Genomic DNA, 20890 nt, shown 5'->3' on the forward strand with positions numbered 1-20890 from the left:
GAACATCCCTCCCCAAATGTTTAATAAATAAAAACATAAGCCCCATGGGGGGAAAAAGAAGTTGCATTTTTCCCCTCTTTTGGGTCCTTGTGCAAAGAACAACTGCTTGGTGCCTAATAAATGCTCAAAAAAATATAGCTAGGTCCTTTGTGAAACATTTTGACTATATAGAACTAAGCCATTCCAAAATATTTTCAAGCCCCTTTACCAATTGAACCCAATGGGAAAATTGGGTTCAGTATTTGGGGAAATCCCAGAACTTGGTAGGCAGGGGCAGGACGTCTGGAACTCAGTCATGCTTGACTACCCGGTGAGTTGGAAGCCAGCCTTAGCCATGTGAGCATCTCAAAAAACAAACCAAAGAAACATCCCTTCCCATGGGAAAAAACAAACAAAACAAACAACAAAACAGAAACCTAATATTTGTCACTTTCACGGGTTTCTGTTGCTTGAGACAAGGTCTCAGTCTCTTTTGTAGCTCGGCTGTCTTGCATCTTACGATGTTTCAGGCTAGCCTAAACCTCCCAGAGATAAACCTACCGAAGGCTGTGCTTCTCACACCGGGCTAGACCAATCCTTATCCATTCCAGTGGGAACCAAAGTCACAGCTTTTAGGCATTTATTTCTGTGTTGCTGGGGATGGAGGCAGGGTGTTGTACATGCGAGGCAAGTGATCCACCAGTGAGCTACGTCCAGCCCTGGCCACAGATTCGTAGGATTGGCAAAAAGGTAAAAAAACAAAACAAAACAAAACAAAACAAAACTTCAGACTTGCATTAGTGTTTTGCCTACATGTATGTCTGTGTGAGGGTGTCAGATCCTCTGGAAATGACGTTACAGATGGTTGTGAGCTGCCCTGTGGGTATGGGGAATTGAACATGGGCTCTCTGGAAGAGCAGCAAATGTTCTCAACTGCTAAGCCATCTCTCCAGTCCCACAGTTTGCTTTTTAAATGCAGTCTGTGAAGCCTAGTGGCCTATCCTCTCTCCACACAGGTAGCCATAATTTCTTCTTTCCTGTTATTTAGAGATATTCTGCAAATAGATTTCTTATGTTTCCAGGACATGTTATTTTTATTTCAAATCTAGAGAGGGCCTGTAATTATTTTTGAGGTAGAAAAGAGGAAGAATCAGTGATAGAGTCAGCAAATGAAAGAAGAATTATTAAAGTCGGTCCTTGGACAAGGTGGGGAAGGATCAGTTGGTGAGGAAGATATATATATATATATATATATATATATATATATATATATATATATATATATATATTTGGAGACAGGGCCTTAATATGTACTTAATATGTAGCATTGTCTGGCCTTGAACTCAAGATTCTTTTGCTTCAACCAACCTGCAGAATACTGGGATCCCAGGTGTGTCACCCTGGTGCATGCTGTCTCCTCTCGCTCTCTCTCTCTCTTCCTTGAGACAGGGTTTCTGTCCTGCAACTCACTGCAACTCACTCTGTAGACCAGGCTGGTGTTGGGATTAAAACTGTGCACCACCAAGCCCGGTAGCTGGCAGGTTCTTCAGAGAGAAGGTTGGACTCATTTTTAGAACTAGGAAGGGAGGGCAGAAAGTTGGCAATAGAGACCCCCTCAACAGTTGTCTGGATAAACCTTGGTTCTCCGGAGCGTCCAGCTAGTGTCCCATGTGCTGCGTCTCCAGGGAGATTGGAGATTTCTGACGATGTCCCAGGTTGGAGCAGAGATGCGTTTGAAGCTGGAAGGATGGTTTCCAGAGGAAGCAGAAAAGATGTAAAACTGTCACTGTGGACAGAACAGTGGGATACAAAGATGACCGCAGAGGGATCTGATGGCTCAGACATTAGAGGCACTGGCTGGTCTAGTAGAGGGACTGGGTTTAATTCCCAGCCCCCACATGGCAGCCCATACCTAACTATAACTGTGTTCTTGGGGAGCTGATGATCATTTCTGGCCTCCTTGGGAAGCAAAGAATGAAGATGTTGTACAAATGTACCTGTAGGCAAAACATCATACACATAAAATAAAATAAATTAGAAGCACAAAAATTTAATGCAAAAGGATTTATTTTGATGATTTATAAAAAAAAGTCACATGGCAACTTAATACTCTATTTACAAATTAAAAACAAATTTATATAAATGTATTTACATCATACATTAACATTCATTAGTTAAAATGCTACAGATAAGTGTTGAACACATACAACAAAACATCTGGCAGGTGTTCAATCCTTGGATTGTTTTTTTCTTTCTTTTTTTTTTTTTTTTTTGAGTAACAGCTCGGGCAGTCCTGGAACTCCCTTTATAGACCAGACTGGTCTTGAAGTTGCCCCTGCCTCCCAAGTTCTGGGATTAAAGGCATGAGCCACCACACAGACCAGGGACCTCTTACAGTATGCCTAACAACCAGGAAACTCTGGTCAGAGGAAGCTGCATGATTTACCAGCTTTGGGTGCCCAGTCATTTACCTCCATTTTGCTGTTGGACAGACCACAGTCCTATGTAAGTGTTCTACCACTGAGCCAAACCCCTGGCCCTGAAAGTCACTTTAAACTGTGACCAGAAGCATAAATCAAGACAGACTGAGGGAAAGACATTTAAATAAGTTCTAACGTAGCCAGAAAAACCTGCATGTGAACATTTATTCTGACTCACATAGCAGTCATTTTATCGAGGATGTTCTCTGTGATTGACTGGGTATCACGATTCTGCTTTGTAGATCACCTTCCAGTAGCAGGCCTGGGTGCTGCCAAGGCTGGCTGGCAGTGTCAAGACAGTAGCTGGGGATCCCACCGCTCCAGTCCACTTAGGGCTTTATCTACACTTTAACAGCCACGGGGGAAGAGTGTCAGCCAAATGCTGTCACTGGCCCTGCACTTGGAAGCCACCCCATGAGTGCTGGGCATTCCAGCCCTGCGGTCAGGGAGGGGGTGCTTGGCAGCTGCCTGGGCACGGGGCCTTCAGTGCGGGTACCAGGCCAACTCTTACTGTGGCTGGCAGCTTTACGGAGATGTTATTGAGATCTATGTGTTAGGGAGAGTTGGCAACCATTTTTTATAAGGGAGGTAGACAAAAACAGGTATTTAGCAAGAGCTGAGACGATTTATCTAATTTAATTAAACAAGTGTGTGTGTGTGTGTGTGTGTGTGTGTGTGTGTGTTCCACTTCAGCTTCATTTCCTACGCCCTTACCTTTTTATTATGCTGCCTTACTTGCAGCCTGGTGTGTGAACCCAAGTGTAAGGTCTGGCAGATATATTAGTGATAATTAAAACCAGCTCATTTTAAATGATCTTGGAACCAGTAACATTTCATGATTACCTTACAAATATAAGTACTATTTTTTCCTCACATAGAATGCTTATTATGCAATCAAAGGCACTTTCAGTTTCCATGATAAATAAAAATATATTAATTATTGTCGTCTTCAGTTTCCGTGTCCGTGGTGGTCACTGAGAGCCCAGTTCTGCACCTCTCCTTTGGCAAACAGTGTGAAGAAAATGGCGCCGAACACGTTAATAGCAGCAGCGATACAGAAGACAGTCTGCCATTCCTTAATAGTGTTCTGGACAAGGAAAGAGGAGGCGAAGGGAAAAAAATGTTTGTATAAAAAGGATGCAATTCCAAGGCTGTGAGAATAGAAATATTCACAAATGTCTGTGCTTGGAGCAAAGCAAAACCTGTCAGTGGAGGACTGGTGTGAAACGTTTCTTCAGTCCACTATCAACTGACCATGAGGGCGAGCCGGCTAATACAGACATGAGCAACAGAGTGCAGGCTGATGACGCTGTTTCTATAAAAAGCCCAGACAAAGCTAATGGCTGCTGCCCTCAGTGGTGAGGGATGGATGGACTCAGGCATTGGGGCAGGTGCCTCTACCCACTGAACCACCTTGATGAGCCAGCACTGTCTCCATAGCTGGCCTGGTCAATGTACTGAGCCCCAGGCTGAAGATTTTCATTTAATTCCACCCTTCTGCCTAACCCCCAAACAGTGTTCTCTGAAAGCAGTATGCTTTTTTTCTCTTGTGCTGAGATTACGGATATTATAACTGCTCCATTATGCCCAGTTTTATGCTGGGAATCAAACCCAGGGTTTCCTGCATTCCTCTAGGAACCTCCTCTAACGTGCACACAGTACACTTCTGTAGTCACTAAGGCACGTCCTTTTCCAATCACTGACTCACAGTCCCACCCAATAAAGCAGCAGCTTTCACCATCAACTTTATTTTACTTTATATTTTTGACACAAAAAATTTCATAAAAGTCAGGATGGTTGGCTCAGTGCTTAAGAACATTCACTCTTCCTGTGTAGCAAACCTGGGTTTGGTTTCTAGAACCTACACAATGGCTAACAAGCACTCACATGCTGCCTAACACCGATAGAGCCCGAGGCCCTCTTTAGGCTCTTTTGGGCACTGCAAACATTCAGTTTAGTCATAAACTGACATAATATTCAGACAAAACATCCAAATAAACATTAAAAAAAAAACTCATAATTTTATCATTACAGTAAACTCAATCTGACACAGATGTGAAACTTCCAAATATTTTTAGTTTAAAAGCCAAATTTCTACTTACATCAGGGGTCAGACTTTTAGCAATGATGGGCCCAATCATTCCGGGAATGGTGGCAAACGTGTTTGTGATGCCCAGGAGGATGCCGGCATACCTGGGGAGAGAGTTTCCCGGAGGGAGGCTTGTGTTAAAGGGTAGCTCCTTTTACAGACACTCCTCCATTCTCGGCCTGTGCTGAGACATTCTGTCTCTATGAAATGACTCACAGGATTTTATATTTGGAAAAACCTGGGGTTGGGGATTTAGCTCAGTGGTAGAGCGCTTGCCTAGGAAGCGCAAGGCCCTGGGTTCGGTCCCCAGTTCCGGAAAAAAAAAGAACCAAAAAAAAAAAAAAAAAAAAAAAAAACAAAAAAAAACAAAAACGAAAAACGAAAAACCTTGCATGTAGTTTTTCTTTTCTTTCCTTTCCTTCTTTCTTTCATGAGACAGGGTCTCTCTGTGTTCTGGGACTCATTACTGTAAACAAGGCTTGCCTAAGACTCACAGAGATCTGCCTGCCTCTGCCTTACGAGTGTTGGGATTAAAGGCAAGAACTACCATTGTCTGTCTGTAGTTAGATAAAGTCCAGGGGGACCTGTGCCTGAGCAAAGAAATCAACCTTAGAGGCAAGGTGGGTCAGTGGCAGAGCCTTTTGTAAGATTGGCTACACTGGGTTAGAAATAAAAATAAATGACCAGAAAGGCCCATAAAACAGCACTTGTGGTAACAGGTCTGCTAATATGATTCCTCTTATTAGAGAACTTTGTTAACCTCGTCTCTGGATCTATCAGGAGCTTAAAAGAGAAAACTTTGTATTGGGGCATGGTGGGGGCACAGTGGGACACAGTGTGGCATGGAGGGGCACACCTTTAACCCCAGCAATAGCGAGGTGAAGAGAGAGGAAGGTCGGGAGGATCAAGAGTGTAAGGCAAGCCTTGGCTACCTATCAAGTTTGAGGTTAGCCTGGGCTCCCTAATATCCTATTTTAAACCAAGAAAGGAACAAATCATGTGTTGGGGGTGCGGCAGAGCCCTTGTGCAGTGTCCTGCATTCCAGGGTCCTGCATTCCAGGGTCCTGCATTCCAGGGTCCTGCATTCCAGGGTCCTGCATTCCAGTGTCCTGCATTCCAGGGTCCTGCATTCCAGGGTCCTGCATTCCTTCAGTCTCTAGCATCTAAAAAGCTACTTCCTGTGACAAAACTGAATTTAAAAAATTTAAAATTTATATTTGTGTGCGTGTGCGTGTGTGTGTGTGTGTGTGCATGCACATGTGTGTGTACGCCACATCATGCTAGCTTGGGTCAGAGGGCAACTTTTGGGACTTGGTTCTCTCTTTCTACCATGTGTGTTTCAGGGCTCAAATTCAGGTCACCATGCTTAGTGGCAAGCTTTTTACCCATGGAACCATTTCTTTTCTTCTTTCTCTCCTTCCTTCCTTCCTTCTTTTCTTTTCTTTTTTTTTTTTTTTTTTTGAGACAGGGTTTCTCTGTAGCTCTGTAGCAAGCTGGCCTTATCCGCCCACTCTGCCTCTTGTGTGCTGGGATCAGAGACATGCGCCATCACCGCCCAGTGCTACAGAACAATTTCAACAGTTTTCTTAATTAAAAAATTTGAAAATTATATAGACAAGAAAAAAAATTAAGAAAGTAAAAGTCTATAATTCTTTCATTTAGAGATAACCATCTAATTAGCACCTTGGTAAATATACTCATTACTGGTGTGTGCTTATATTTCCAAGTATGTAATTAGACATGAGATCACATTAAATATACAATTTCGCAACTCACTTGTTTCACTAATTACATATTTGCTGACATGTAAATCTTCACACATTGTCCTAGTACTCATGTTAGGTCTACTCTATACATTGGCAGACAGACTTTTTAATAAGCTGGGGAAACTTTCTCAAATGCAGAGATTTATTTTAAGGGTAAATCTTAGGGAATCAGATATTCTTTTTGTTGTTGTTTTTCCTGTTTTAAAAATTTTCCATTTATTGATTATTGATTGATTCACTTTACACCCTGATTGTAGTCCTCCCTCTCACACAGCCCCTCCCCTGGAATCAGATATTTTCATCAATGCTTCGATACAAACCTTAATCCCAGCACTTGGAGGGCAGAGGCAGGAGGATCTCTGAGTTTAAGGCTAGCCTGGTCTACATAGAAAATCCCAGGATTCTGTCACAAAAAACCCCCCAAAACCTAAAACCCTAAACCAATTGTGTCCTGTTGTTCAATATGCTGTATTTAAGAAACGTAGACTAAAGAAGGCTGGACAAGGCCTTCCTGGATTTCTGTCCTATGAAGAACTAAGGATTCGTAGTGACTGAAGAGCCTACTATAAGTAGGAACACAAATATGCCTGCTAGCTCCACCATTCATGGTATGTGACCCTGGGCCAGTGGACAGCAGACTGTTTACTGTCTCATGTAGACAGCTGTTCCCATATATGGCACCAGATTTTTTTAAAAAAGGATTTATGGTTTTATGTATATAGTCTCTTTGTCCACATGTTTGTCTGCAGACCAGAAGAGGGCATCAGATTATGAACTGACATGTGGGTGCGGGAAATTTATTTAACTCAGAAGCTCTGGAAGAGTGGCCAGTGCTCTTTTTTTTTTTTTTTTAATTTTTAACGTGTTTTATGTATGTGAGTACATTGTAGCTGTCAGACACACCAGAAGAGGGCATCGGATCCCATTACAGATGGTTGTGAGCCACCATGTGGTTGCTGGGAGTTGAACTCAGGACCTCTGGAAGAGCAGTCAGTGCTCTTAACCGCTGAGCCATCTCTCCAGCCCCCTGGCCAGTGCTCTTAACTGCTGAGCTCTCTACCTCTTACTCCACCAGATTTTACTTAAAAAAAAAAAATTCCTTTCAAGTGACTCAGGGGACATAGCTTAGTTGGTACAAAGCTTAGCTAGCATGTCAAAGCACTGGGCTTGATTACTAGCACCTCATTAATCTGAGTTTGGGCTAACGAGATCAACCACCACCAGGACTAAGATGACCACCACATAATACACATATGAAAAACATAATCTATCAATATATAACTTGCTGAATTTTCCCAAAGTGAAACCATGTATCTAGTACTTCATCAATAAAGTTTACTGCTATAAACGTTTTCCTCTTATTATTTTGAGCAGAGCAAATGCATTTTATTATTTTAAAATATATATTTTAAAATTTGTGTGTGTGTGTGTGTGTGTGTGTGTGTGTGTGTGTGCTTGTATGAGTTTGTGTGTTCCACATGTGTACAGGTGCCTGATGTGGGACAGAATGTCTTGACTCCTCTGGAACTAATCTCAGCTGGTTGTGAACCTCCTGATGTGGGTGAAGGGAACTGATTCTGGGTCTGATGTAAGAGCAGTAAGTGTATATGAAAATGTGAGGGAGACTTCTGGATGGGAACAGTTCCAGGGATACCCTATTACTGTATTCTTTTTGAAAAGTTAATCTATATTTTATATGAATGTTTTGCCTGCATGTGTATCTACTATGTGTCCATGAGGTCAGAAGTGGGAGTCAGATCCCCAGGAACGGTAGTTATGGATGGTTCTTTGAAGTGAATCCAGGTCCTTTGCAGAACAAGCATTCTTAACCACTGAGCCAGGCCTCAAGCCCTCTCATTATTAAATTCTGAGGCAGATGAGGCTGGCTGGGAACTCTCCATTTCTGTTTCTGCCTCTTGAGTGCTGGGGTTACAGGTGTATATCATCATACACAGCCATAAACATTTTTTTTGATTACATAGGCTGCTGACTAACTACCAACTGTTGTATGAAGCAGTTCATTCTATAAACGATTCTCTTTCTCTACTGAGGTTACATGTGTTTTTTTCTCTGGCTTTTACAGATTCCCCTGATGATGTATTATTTAATGTAATCCTGTGTCCCTCCCAGGTACATGATCTACAGTCTGGATTTTAGAGGGCTCCTTGAATTAAGTTCGATGCTTTGTTAAAGAAATAAAGGAAGGTGGAGGGTTTCAGCTAATTGTGGTTCCCCCAAGATGGCCTGTGAGCACATTTTCATGATGTTCACCTATACAGCTGCAAAGTCCTGCAGGAGCTCCAGTGATTTACATAGGTGACCACGAGGACTGGAGAGCAAATTCCTGGCCCAAATGAAAGAAATGTTTCAGTAGTTCATGCAGTCCTACTGTGAGAAGCTGCAACTTCTACTAGGACCCTTGGCATTTAGGCTGTCAGCTACTGATCTGAAATAGCTTTCTTATTTTAAATGGAAAGACTCCTTAATAGTAATAGTAATAGTAATAATAATAGCAATAATAATAAAAATTCTGCTGTGCCTTTTTTCAGACATCTACAAACATCCATATTTTTACACTTGCAGCCCATATACAAACCATATAATAACCAAGCCAAGATCTTTTTGGCTCGTTCCCCTCAGGGAGTACAGCTTAAATTAACCAAGCTTGGCAGGACCTCTCTCCTTCTCTTTTTTTAAACCATTAGCACCTTGGCAGGAGGAGGAACCAGCTGCAATGCTGCCAGGGCTTTCCACTGACAGATCGTAAGTACAGACGGACGCTGTGAAATCCTAAATGTCAGCACCAAGACGCCCATTCAAGTATTATACTCCCCTTGGCCAGGAAGTGCCATTGAAGACGGACGCCTACAGGTGAGAAAACACGCTGCACAGATTCAGTCAGTATTTTCTGGTACTAGAGTGTGAGATGCTTGTGGACATAGCAACTGAGAAATCTGTAAGTTCCCGGCACCATAACTAACCATAGGTAAATCGTGGTTTCATCCACAGCGGTGCATATCTGTCATCCCAGCAAGCAGGGTGTGGAGGTGGGGGACTGATACAAGTTTGAGGCTAGCCTGTTTTAAAATTGAAGGACTTGGATAATACCATCATGCACACATTTCATGTTAACAGGAATACTGCCTGTCTATTGGGAAAACTATGAGTGGTTTATAAGCACTTTGCTGGGCTGCCGTGAGGATGAGAATTAGAATCTCAGTGTCCATGAGATAAGACATGCAAGGCATCCCTGAAAATGCCGATAACTCCAGCCTCACAGAGAATGGATAAAGCAAGACTGCTTGGGGGTTTGCTGGCTTTGAGCCTAGCCAAGATCGGGGCTCAAGGCTCAAAAGATCCAGGGGAAGTGGAACAGTGTCCCCTGGTGCTCTCTGGCCTCTGGATGCCCTCGGGCTCACCCGTAGCACCTTTGTAGAGGAGGAGCACAGAAGAACTGGAGCCCATTACTTTCTTCTTCCTTCTCTATGGCTAAGGGATAGAGTGTGTGTAAAGTGCTAGGTTCAACTCTCTCTCTCTCTCTCTCTCTCTCTCTCTCTCTCTCTCTCTCTCTCTCTATATATATATATATATATATATATATATATATATAATTTCACTGGCTTTCTTTTGTGAGCATATCGACATGCTTGGGTTAGGTTTCTTTTATCTTAAAACAAAACAATACAATGTTTTTCTCATAATACATGTCCCAGAACTAGATGGAATATGAGGTTCATTTGCTTAAGCCTCTTTTGTTATATGACATTGACATAACAGGACACCTCTCCTATAAATTCCTGTTTAGAATACTAGCCCTTTGCGCTGTTTTGTGGCGCTGGGAACCAACAACCCTAGGATTCATTCTTTTTTTTTTTTTTTTTTTTTGGTTCTTTTTTTCGGAGCTGGGGACCGAACCCAGGGCCTTGCGCTTCCTAGGTAAGCGCTCTACCACTGAGCTAAATCCCCAGCCCCCCTAGGATTCATTCTTAGTGAGGAAAATGTTCCACCACTTAATTATGTCCCCGACCTCTACATATACTCTTTCTTTTCTTCATTTCTTTTCCTTTTGCTTTTTCCCCCTTTGAGACAGGGCTTCTCTGTGTAGCGTTGGCTGTCCTGAAACTCATTCTGTAGAACAGGCTGACCTTGAACTCAAGGATCTACCTGCCTCTGCTTCTTGCCGGCTGTGACTAAAAGTGTGTGCCACCACACCCAGCTGATACACAATTCCTTTTGCTTGGCTAACTTCTTTGCACTGTTTCTTCAGACTTCTGTGTTATTTAAATGTCCCAGCCATGGTTTTTCTGCTTTTATGAAACAGGCTTACACTCTGTAGGCCAGGCTGGTTCCAACCTGTCATCCTTTTGAATACTAGGATTATGGACATGTTCCACTAAGCCCCGGAACATTGCAGGTGCAATGGCTGCAAACGGTAGTGTGTACACCGACCTGCACTTAACAACGGCTCAAGTGGCAAGTTTTACGTTATCTATGTCTTTTTTTTTTTAAGATTTATTTATTTATTATATATGAGTACACTGTAGCTGTCTTCAGACATACCGGAAGAGGGCATCAGATCCCATTACAGATGGTTGTGAGCCACCATGTGGTTGCTGGGATTTGAACTCAGGACCTCTGGAAGAGCAGTCAGTGCTCTTAACCGCTGAGCCATCTCTCCAGCCCCGTTATCTATGTCTTACTATGACTATAAGAAAAGAGACTGTAGCCATTCCCAGCACACCTCTGGGCTTGTACTCACGAAGGGGCGATATCCAGATGGTTGATGCTAAATCCAGAAGAGGCGAAGCCTCCCAGCGTCGTGGATATGGTTAGGAATGCAACAGCCAAAGAATAGTCACAGCCTATAAATCCAGCCGCGACTAGGAAAACTGCAGGGCCAACCATTCCTGGAGTTATAGAGGTGTAAGAGAAAAAGAAGCGCCATTTATGGTAGTTGCTCAATTTAAAACCCCGAACTGGACAGTGCTGCCACCTACTGTACAAACACTGAACTGCCTGGAAGACTAAAGTGTCTTCTCACTAGAGAGCCTGGCAGGAAACGGGATATAACTCATGTAATCAGAAAAGGAAACCCTCCCAGTGCTGTGCTCTTCAATCTGCATGTGATAGGAACTCAGTCGGCATCTACAGAGCTCACCACCAAGGACACAAAGACTGAAATCAGAGTGGAAGGGAGAAGCAACAGATGATACAGACTGTGACTAAAGGGCCTATCATTAAAATAAATAAATTATACAATGAACTCGATTGGGGGCTGGAGATGCCTCAGTAGCTAAGAGTGCTTCCTGCTCTTCCAGAGGACTCATGGGTGGTTGGGTGGCTCACAACCATCTGTCATCCCAGCTCCAGGATGGTCCGTTGGCTTTTGCAATGGCCCTGCATGCATGCACGAGAGCACACAGACAGACAGACATACAAATCTTACAAAAATAATAAACTTTGTTGGATGTAGTTAGAAATCTGATCCATCTTGGTTCTAGGAGTTGATAACAAAATGCATATTATTACACACAGCAGGTCCATGGGAGAAAAAAGATCAGATTGAACCCAAAGGGAAATTATTTCCTTTACAGATGATCAAAGTCAGAGTAGTAGCAACTCCTGGTGTGGGCTCAGCAGGTGTCTGAAGAATTTCCCTAGAATGGGTCTTTTCACCATACAGTTTTAAAAAATGGGTGTCATGGTTTGCCCTGGAGTTATCTGTATTTTGATGCTAATTCCACTGCCCCAAGGACAGCTGCCTAGTCACTACTCAGGACTCACCAGAACCTTCTCTCCATTGAATCTGTAAAATACAGGTGAAGGGCAGGTACAGAATAGAAGGAGGCCTGTCATTGGAGGAGAAGGAAGGATGGGCAGGAGAGAAGTTAGAAGGAAGAGGAGGAGACTGGAAAGGAAAGGAGGAAGAGACCGGAGGGAGAGAGAGAAGCCGTGGCAGGACAATATGGCGGGTGACATTAAGATTCTACGCTGTACCTTTACAGGTTGTCACGAATGTTCTTAAGGGATGGATATGTATTGGGCTTTGTATGTTTAGGTGGGCAAGTATATCTTACCAATTGGGTCAAAGGTTATTGTGTTGTGTGTTCTTTTATGTGTATATTTAAGTGTAAGGGAGTGTGGGGTGGCCGGTCTGGATCGCCACAGAATTGGAATGCATGCTTCTGGCAAGATAGCCAGCAGATATCTTGGGGCACTGGGCTGCTGGATCTAGAGCGCGATAAAAGACAGCATTTTATTTTTTATATTATTACAACAACACATGGGTGTTTTACTTGTGTGTGTATGTCTGTGCACCACATGTCTGTCCAGTGCCTGTGGAGCTAGAGGAGGGCCTCATATTCCATGGAACTGTAGTCACAGACAGTCGTAAACTGCTGTGTGGGTTCTGGGAACTGAAGCTGTGTTCTCTGTGAGAGCAGCCAGTTCTCTTAATGGCTGAGCCCCAAATTTACATTTATTTACTTAGACAGACTCTTACTATGTAGTTCTGGTGTACAACTTATTATATAGAGCAGGCTGGCCTGTCATAGAGGCCTGCCTGCCTCTGCCTCCCAAGAACTGGAATTAGGGGAATATACCGGCGTGCACTGATGAAATTTACTTAGAGCGTGTTTTTATCATGTCTGTTCGATGTACTCCCTGGCACCTGGAGAGGCCAGACAAAGGTGTCAGGCGCTCTGTAGGTGGGGTTCCAGGCAGTGGTGGTTGTGGGAAGCGAAGTCAGGGTCCATCTGTGAACAAGGTAAAGGTTTATTCTCTTTTGCTGCCTTCTTGCTCTCCACTCCGGTTTTTGGTACAGAGCCCTCATGCCTCTGGGATTTCTGGAGTGACTAGGATTGTCTTTTGTTTGCTAATAAGATGACTGGTGACACGGGGACCAGTGGCCTTAGAGAGTGCATTTGTCCCAGTATTTTGAGACATCATCTGAGGGGCCCAACCTGGCCTCAAACTAGTTATGTACCAGAAGACCCTGAATCTCTGATGCTCCTGGCTCTACTCTCAAGTGCCGGGATCTTAGGGATGTGTCTGTCACCAGGCCTGGCTCTCAGTTTCTCTGTCTTTTTGAGATGGAGTCTCATTATGTTGCCCAGTCTGGCTGGAACTCCTGGCCTCAGGTTCCCCAGCATCGGGACTACAGTATGTGTGCACATTGTTAACTGGTACCAGTCTCTGAGGGGGCGATGGTTGAATGGGCCTGAAGGTTGAGTGGACCGCAATGACCAATGATTTACTCAGTCCTGCTGGCATAATGAAGCCCCCTCAGAATCTCAAAAGGACAAGGTTTGGCTTGGGTGTGGTGGTCCAGGTCTGTAATCCCAGCTCTTGACAGTCGGAGTAGGGAGTGTGTGAGTTGAAGCCAAACCCAGGTAGCACAGCATGGAGAATCTGTCTTAGAAGCAAGCATCTATACTGCCAACTAACCAAGTAACCATGCTTGTACCTTCAGTACTCAGGGCAGTGATGAGATCTAGGTGAGCTTCCCAGCAGCAGAACTCCTGGTGGTGCCATTTTTCTATCTGGCTATTTATCCCCTTGTAACATCCTCTATAACAAGTGAGTAGTCAGAAATAAAGTGTGTGCCCTGACTTCTGTGAGTCAGTCTAGCAAATGAGTGGAGCTGGAGGACAGGCCATGGGAGCCTAATTAATAGTTAAGCCAGTTAAACGTGTAGGTCACAGCCTGGTTCATGTGACTAGACTCTAAGGTGGGAGAGGCTAGTCTTGTGAGACTTAGCTGTTTCACCCAGCTTGTGTGCTTCGAAACTGGTTGCGTGTGGGGAAAGCTCCCATTTTTGTGATCAGAGGCAAAGGATTTAGAGTGCTATGTGGATGACTGGGAAACAAAACAAAAGTTGGCTCATCTCACTTACCTATGAGGGAAAAAATTCTCCGAACGCTTATGGTTGAAAAATTCCACTTGACTCTTAAATAATCAGCGGCTTGACCACAGACAATCATGCATAACCAACAGCCAAAATAGGGCAATGCAGATAAAAACCCGTTCTGGAAGAGGGAAGGAGATTCGGGATTAAGTATGGTAGAACATATGGGCTGCAGCCAACCCTGACCACTTGAAAACAGCAGACATAGTGGAGCAACGTGCTGATGTCCATATGTCACACATATATGATTAGCATTTGCAGTGATCATGGGACAGCCTGACTCATCCCTGTAAGAGCCGGTCTCACGGGGAAACAGTGCAGCCTGCAGGTCTTCCTGAATGCTACCTTTTTTGTTTGTTTGTTTTGGCTTTTCAAGACAAGGTTTCTCTGTGTAGCCCTGACTGTCTTGGACCTCACTCTGCAGACCAGGCTGGCCTCAAACTCACAGAGATCCATGTATCCCCTGAGTGCTGGGATTAAAGGAATACGCCGCCACGCCTGCTACTTTAAAGGTTTTTTTGTTTGTTTTTACAAGTCAGTTTTACTTAATGCAGGACTATCCAACAAAAACATTGTTAGCCATCTGTGATCTGAATTTGGTGTATGAATTAAATTATGGTATACATTAAAAGCCATGAGACATTTGTTTTGTAATAAATAAGGCAGTAGAATTACTCATGAGTAGCCTTTTTTTTTAAAAAAAAAGATTTATTTATTTATTATATATAAGTTCACTGTAGCTGTATAGATGCCCACACACTAGAAGAGGGCATCCGATCTCTTTACAGATGGTTGTGAGCCACCAAGTGGTTGCTGGGAATTGAACTCAGGACCCCTGGAAAAGCAGTCGGGTGCTCTTAACCACTGAGCCATCTCTCCAGCCCCATGAGTAGCCTTTTTAAGTTAAGCTATTAGGTCTGCCCTTTCTCCCTTCTTCTTAATTCCAGCGAAGATCATTTTTGTTCCAGGGATGTACTTTTTGGGATCCTCCAAATACTCCCTCAGGGTATTCTCTTCCCAGGTAATAACTTTGTTCTTGTTGGCGTCTGTATAACAGACTCCAGCAGCCTGACCTATTCTCTGCCCAAACGGACCATGGAGATTTGGTCCAGTCTCATGCTTGCCTCTCTTTTCACAGTGTGACACACTTCTGAACAAAAATCTTCTTGCCTTTCTCAACATCACCATTTTAAATTCGTTTCGGGCTGGTCAACACCACAAACATTCAGACTCTTAGATAGACGTCCTGCTCTCTAGTCCAAGGACACGCTGGCCAGCGCCTATGTACCCGTGTCAGTACTTTAAAGGTTTTTTTTTTTTAAGATTTATTTATTTATTTAATGTATATGCACACTGTAGCTGTCTTCAGACACACCAGAAGAGGGCATCGGATTTCATTACAGATGGTTGTGAGCCACCATGTGGTTGCTGGGATTTGAATTCAGGACCTCTGGAAGAGTAGTCAGTGCTCTCAACTACTGAGCCATCACTCCAGCCCACTTTAAAGTTTTTTTGTTTTTTTTTTTAATTTTATTTATTTTTTTTTATTAACTTGAGTATTTCTTATATACATTTCGAGTGTTATTCCCTTTCCCGGTTTCCGGGCAAACATCCCCCTCCCCGCTTTAAAGTTTTAAAATACAATTTTGCACGTTTCTCAGCCCTATTCTCTAAGCCCTTCTCTAAGCCCTGTTGTGAGCAAAGGCCATCTCATGAGTTTCATGAATATGTTGATTTTAAGGAAAAGGTCGGTTTGAACTGTGTTTTTATGCAGCTACAGATTTATTTTCAAACCCTAGTCCCATAGAGTCTCAGGGTCTGTGTCTGTCTGTCTGTCTGTCTCTCTTTCTTGCACATGCGCGCACACACACACACACACACACACACACACACACACACACAACACGTGTGGTAGGAGAAAACTTAGTATAGCAAGCTGGACCCTGCTGGGTCTCTGTGAGTTCAAGGCTAGCATGGTCTATGGAGTGAGTTCCTGGACAGCCAGAAAACCCAGTCTTAAAAAATAAACAATAAGGGGTTGGGGATTTAGCTCAGTGGTTTAGGCCCTGGGTTCGGTCCCCAGCTCCGAAAAAAAGAAAAGAAAAAAAAACAATAAACAACAACAACAAAACAAAGAGAAAAAACAAACAACAAAAAAACCGAAAAGATTAGCACAGCAGAACACGATCGACAGGTATCTCAGTGAGGGTCAGCATCGCTGTGACGCAGCACCATGACCAGAAGCAGCTTGGGGAGGAAAGGAGCTGATGCAGAGGCCATGGAGGGATGCTGTTCACTGGCTTCTTCCCATGGGTTGCTCAGCCTGCTTTCTTTCTTTCTTTCTTTTTTTTTTTTTATTAACTTGAGTATTTCTTATATACACTTCGAGTGTTATTCCCTTTCCCGGTTTCCGGGCAAACATCCCCCTCTCCCCTCCTCTTCCTCCCCCATTGCCGCCCTCCCCCCAATAATCTAGTTCACTGGGGGTTCAGTCTTAGCAGGACCCAGGGCTTCCCCTTCCACTGGTGCTCTTACTAGGATATTCATTGCTACCTATGAGGTCAGAGTCCAGGGTCAGTCCATGTATAGTCTTTGGGTAGGGGCTTAGTCCCTGGAAGCTCTGGTTGCTTGGTATTGTTGTACATATGGGGTCTCGAGCCCCTTCAAGCTCTTCCAGTTCTTTCTCTGATTCCTTCAATGGGGGTCCCGTTCTCAGTTCAGTGGTTTGCTGCTGGCATTCGCCTCTGTATTTGCTGTATTCTGGCTGTGTCTCTCAGGAGCGATCTACACCCGGCTCCTGTCGGCCTGCACTTCTTTGCTTCATCTATCTTGTCTAATTGGGTGGCTGTATATGCATGGGTCACATGTGGGACAGGCTCTGAATGGGTGTTCGTTCTGCGTCTGTTTTAATCTTTGCCTCTCTATTCCCTGCCAAGGGTATTCTTGTTCCCCTTTTAAAGAATGAGTGAAACATTCACATTTTGATCATCTGTCTTGAGTTTCATGTGTTCTATGCATCTAGGGTAATTCAAGCGTTTGGGCTAATAGCCACTTATCAATGAGTTCAGCCTGCTTTCTTATAGAACACAGGTCCACCATCCCCAGATGGCCCCAGTCATACTGGCTGGTCCCTGCCCGCATCAATCACTAAGAACACACACCACAGGCTCTCCTACCGCCTGCTCTTAGGGAGGCAGTTTCTCAGTGGAGGCTCTCGCCTCTCGAATGACTTAGCTTGTCACAAGCAGACCTAAAGCCAGCCAGCACAGAAGAAATGACAGAATTGATAAAGGAGAAAAGAAGTGTGTGTGTGTCTGAAATACAATCTATAGCAGACAGGTATTTTTCTCTTACCTCTTGAACATTGAACCTTAGGATTTCTTTCATATATGTAGGCAACAACGTCAGTAGAGTGTAAAAGGTCCAGTTGTAGGAAAAATGTGCTACTACAATTGCCCAAAGTGGCAGTGACTTCAAGATGGATACCCATGGCACTACCTTCTGTGAAGAAAGCTGAAGGAAACGGGCCAAATTAGGAGACACTACATATCTATCTGTTAACACTTAACCACACATCATCGGCTAAAACTCAGCCTAGCACACAACACCAAGTTTAGTTGTGCATTCTAGATCTGAAAACCAACTATGTGAAATGTTAAGTAGCAAAACAATTAACTAGAGAATCTACAACTGATCAGAGGAGCATAAGTGTAGAAGAGACACGAATGTCACCAAGCTCCATGTGTCCCGGCCGCTTTAAACTTCAATGCCTCTGGAGAATGCTGTCATTATCACAGCTGGAGGCTGGCGTGAGGGGAAAGTGAAGAGACTGGAAGGTCTTACTAGGATCTGTTTCTCATGATCCAGTCTCCACTATATTAAAATGGTTTATAGGGGCTGGGCAAGCTGGGTGTGGTGCCACATCTGTAGCCTCAGCTGGAGGGTGATGTGAGCTCAGACTTTGAGGCTAGCCTGGGCAGTATCACGTCTCAGTGAAGGGAACAGGAACAGAGAGTGGAAACCCGGTGAGGGCTTTCTACGCAGCCACGTGACATGGCCTTCAGCGCAGGGGAACTGGAGAAGAACTGGGTCTAAGAAAGCCGTATGATGAGGTAGGAGAAAAGGTTTAGCCGATGAGAGCACACAATTCTCTTGCAGAGGACCAGAGTTTGGTCCCCAGAATGCACAATGGCTTATACCCTTCTGTAACTCCTGGGGACCTGACACCTATGGTCTTGGAGGGCAACTCCATTCTCATGCACATATTGACACACAAATATACATAATTTAGAAATATAAAAATAATTCTCAAACTAAAAAGACATGAGGATTTCTATTTATACTCATTTCAATTCTAAAACAGATGTTAAACTACTAATATTTACTATAGATGTGTTGGCCTGGAGTATGGTGGTTAGTCACATGCAGTAGATTTCCCCGATTCAAGGGGTTAATAGCAGCACCCTCCCTGCCTGTCTGTCCTCAGTTGCTATCTGACTACTCAGATGGACTCCTGGGTGCTCATGCTCTCACTGAACCACACCCCTAGCTCCTAGCATGACCTGGAGAAGAAATTAGTTTTAGTTCAGAAAGAACTGCACTTCCTCAGCCAGTATTTTAGATACTTCAATTGTTCATCCTAATTTGCTTAGACACAAACAACAGCAAGATCTATTTGGAAAACTGTTATGTCAACCTTTAATATGTGTCAAAGTCCATACCTGATTTTTTAATGATGAAACAATGTATTCCTTTTCATAGTGGGAGATTGTCTTGTGAGTTTCTGGTGTATCACTGACTATCCACATCCATAAAATAAACCAGACAATTCCAACTAAACCTTAAACCAGAAAGATAACAGTTAAGTACAGTTTGCATGTATCAGCAGCATTCTGTACACATCTTGAAAAGATTACGTATCTGTAAATGTGATGTAAAATTAGACTTAATTTCAAGCTTCAGCCCTTCAGTGGAATAGTGACTAGTACTCTATGCATTTAGGGGAAGGATTTGAGACAGGGTTTGCTAGGTAGTTCTGGCTGACGAAGTATTCAGTATGAAGCGCAGGCTGAACCTGAGGCAATTCTGCTTCCCCTGCTGGGAATGTGGCATGTCTGTCCATGCATGGCCTCCAATACTCTCTAATGAAATGAACTGAAGACTTAGCCAGTCAGGGTCTGCAGACAGACAGACTTATCAGGGTCTATAGGTTTTTTATTGTTCTACGTCTTTCTGTCTTAGTATCTCAGTCTCCCAAGGGCCACCATGGCCATCTTGGTCATCTTGGATCAGAACAAAAATTTTTTTTCTCCATCTTTATTAAATTGGGTATTTCTTATTCACATTTCAATTGTTATTCCCTTTCCTGGTTTCCAGGCCAACATCCCCCTAGCCCCTCCCCCTCCCTTTCTATCTGCATGTTCCCCTCCCCATCCTTCCCCCATTACCACTCTCCCCCCAACAATCCTGTTCACAGAACAAATTTTTAATACTCATTTCACTGTGCTAATATAATTAATTCCAGAACATATTTTATAACAACAAAAAAAGGAAATCTGTGACAATTAATAGCTAGTCCTAATTCCTATCTCTTCCCATGCTGTGAGATCCGAATTTTAAATTTACATTTTGTTCCCAATGGATTGTCTATTGTGGACAAGAAAGATCACTTAAGAACGAATTTATAGCTGGGAGGTGGTGGCATACTTCTTTAATCCTGGCACCCAGGGGACAGAGGTGGATCTCTGTTAGTCTGAGGCCAGCCTGGTCTACATAGCAAGTTTCAGAGCAGCCAGGGCTACAGAACAAAAACCCTGTCTCAAAACCAAACCAAACCACACCACGCCAAACCAAACCAACAAAACAAAGGAACCCATTTCTATAGCATCTATATTTATATATACATATTTCCAGATGTTTGTTTCTTTCATTTTGAAGGTCCATTTTCTGTAGAAAATACTTATGTAAAAATATAATTTATCAAGAATATGTATGATCCTGATAATCAACTTAAGAGATGAAATGCCTTCACACTAAAAGAACAGAAAAAGATTAATCTCCTCAGGGGAGAGAACATGGCCTATTTTGCTTAAGAGACAGTATTTTCAAAACCCACATTTTCATAACCCTCAGAGAGGAACTTGTCACAGTGTGACACTAAAGGCCAGGACTCAACAGCAATTTCTAGAGAAGCACGTTCCAGAGCTAACAGGTTAAACTACTGGGCTAGAGCCTGTCAGCTGTAAAAACCTGGGAAATGGGGTTGGGGATTTAGCTCAGTGGTAGAGCGCTTGCCTAGCAAGTGCAAGGCCCTGGGTTCGGTCCCCAGCTCTGAAAAAAAAAGAAGAAAAAAAAAAAACCTGGGAAAGGAGTTTTCTGTGTTTTAGAACACTGTGGTTTAGCTATGATTCTTTCAGTGAGAGTAGGGTTTAGGGCTGTTTTTTTCCTGTTGTTTTTATTTAGTTTTTTTCTTAAAAAAGATTTATTCATTTAATGTATATGAGTACACTGTAGCTATCTTCAGACACACCGGAAGAGGGCATCAGATCTCATTACAGATGGTTGTGAGCCACCATGTGGCTGGCCTTCAGCGTCACACTGTGACAAGTTTCTCTCTGGAGGTTATGAAAATACTTTCTCTTAAGCAAAATAGGGCGTGCTCTCTCCCCTG

The 20890-nt window shown here is 43.3% G+C and overlaps 1 protein-coding gene and 1 pseudogene across 6 annotated transcripts in view; both read right to left on the minus strand.

Moving 5' to 3' along the window:
* Positions 1-2028: 2028 nt before the first annotated feature.
* Positions 2029-20890, minus strand: part of Slc17a5 (solute carrier family 17 member 5) — a 35238-nt gene continuing 16376 nt past the window's right edge. For 2 of the 6 annotated variants that reach the window (XM_063265784.1, XM_063265785.1), the window contains 6 exons: positions 18942-19060; positions 17575-17733; positions 14209-14341; positions 11074-11221; positions 4562-4652; positions 2029-3546 (listed from right to left, as the gene is read on the minus strand). In XM_063265784.1, coding sequence (XP_063121854.1) covers positions 3409-3546; positions 4562-4652; positions 11074-11221; positions 14209-14341; positions 17575-17733; positions 18942-19060 — 788 coding nt within the window. In that variant the 3' untranslated portion in view covers positions 2029-3408. Of the gene's footprint in view, positions 3547-4561; positions 4653-11055; positions 11222-14208; positions 14342-17574; positions 17734-18941; positions 19061-20890 lie in introns of those variants that run through there. The other 4 variants (NM_001009713.2, XM_063265787.1, XM_063265783.1 and 1 more) reach the window with 4 other exon arrangements.
* On the minus strand, positions 14350-15409 carry LOC134480122 (cytochrome c, somatic-like; annotated as a pseudogene).

Source organism: Rattus norvegicus, chromosome 8 (genome assembly GCF_036323735.1).
Source record: "Rattus norvegicus strain BN/NHsdMcwi chromosome 8, GRCr8, whole genome shotgun sequence".
Classification (NCBI taxonomy): domain Eukaryota; kingdom Metazoa; phylum Chordata; class Mammalia; order Rodentia; family Muridae; genus Rattus; species Rattus norvegicus.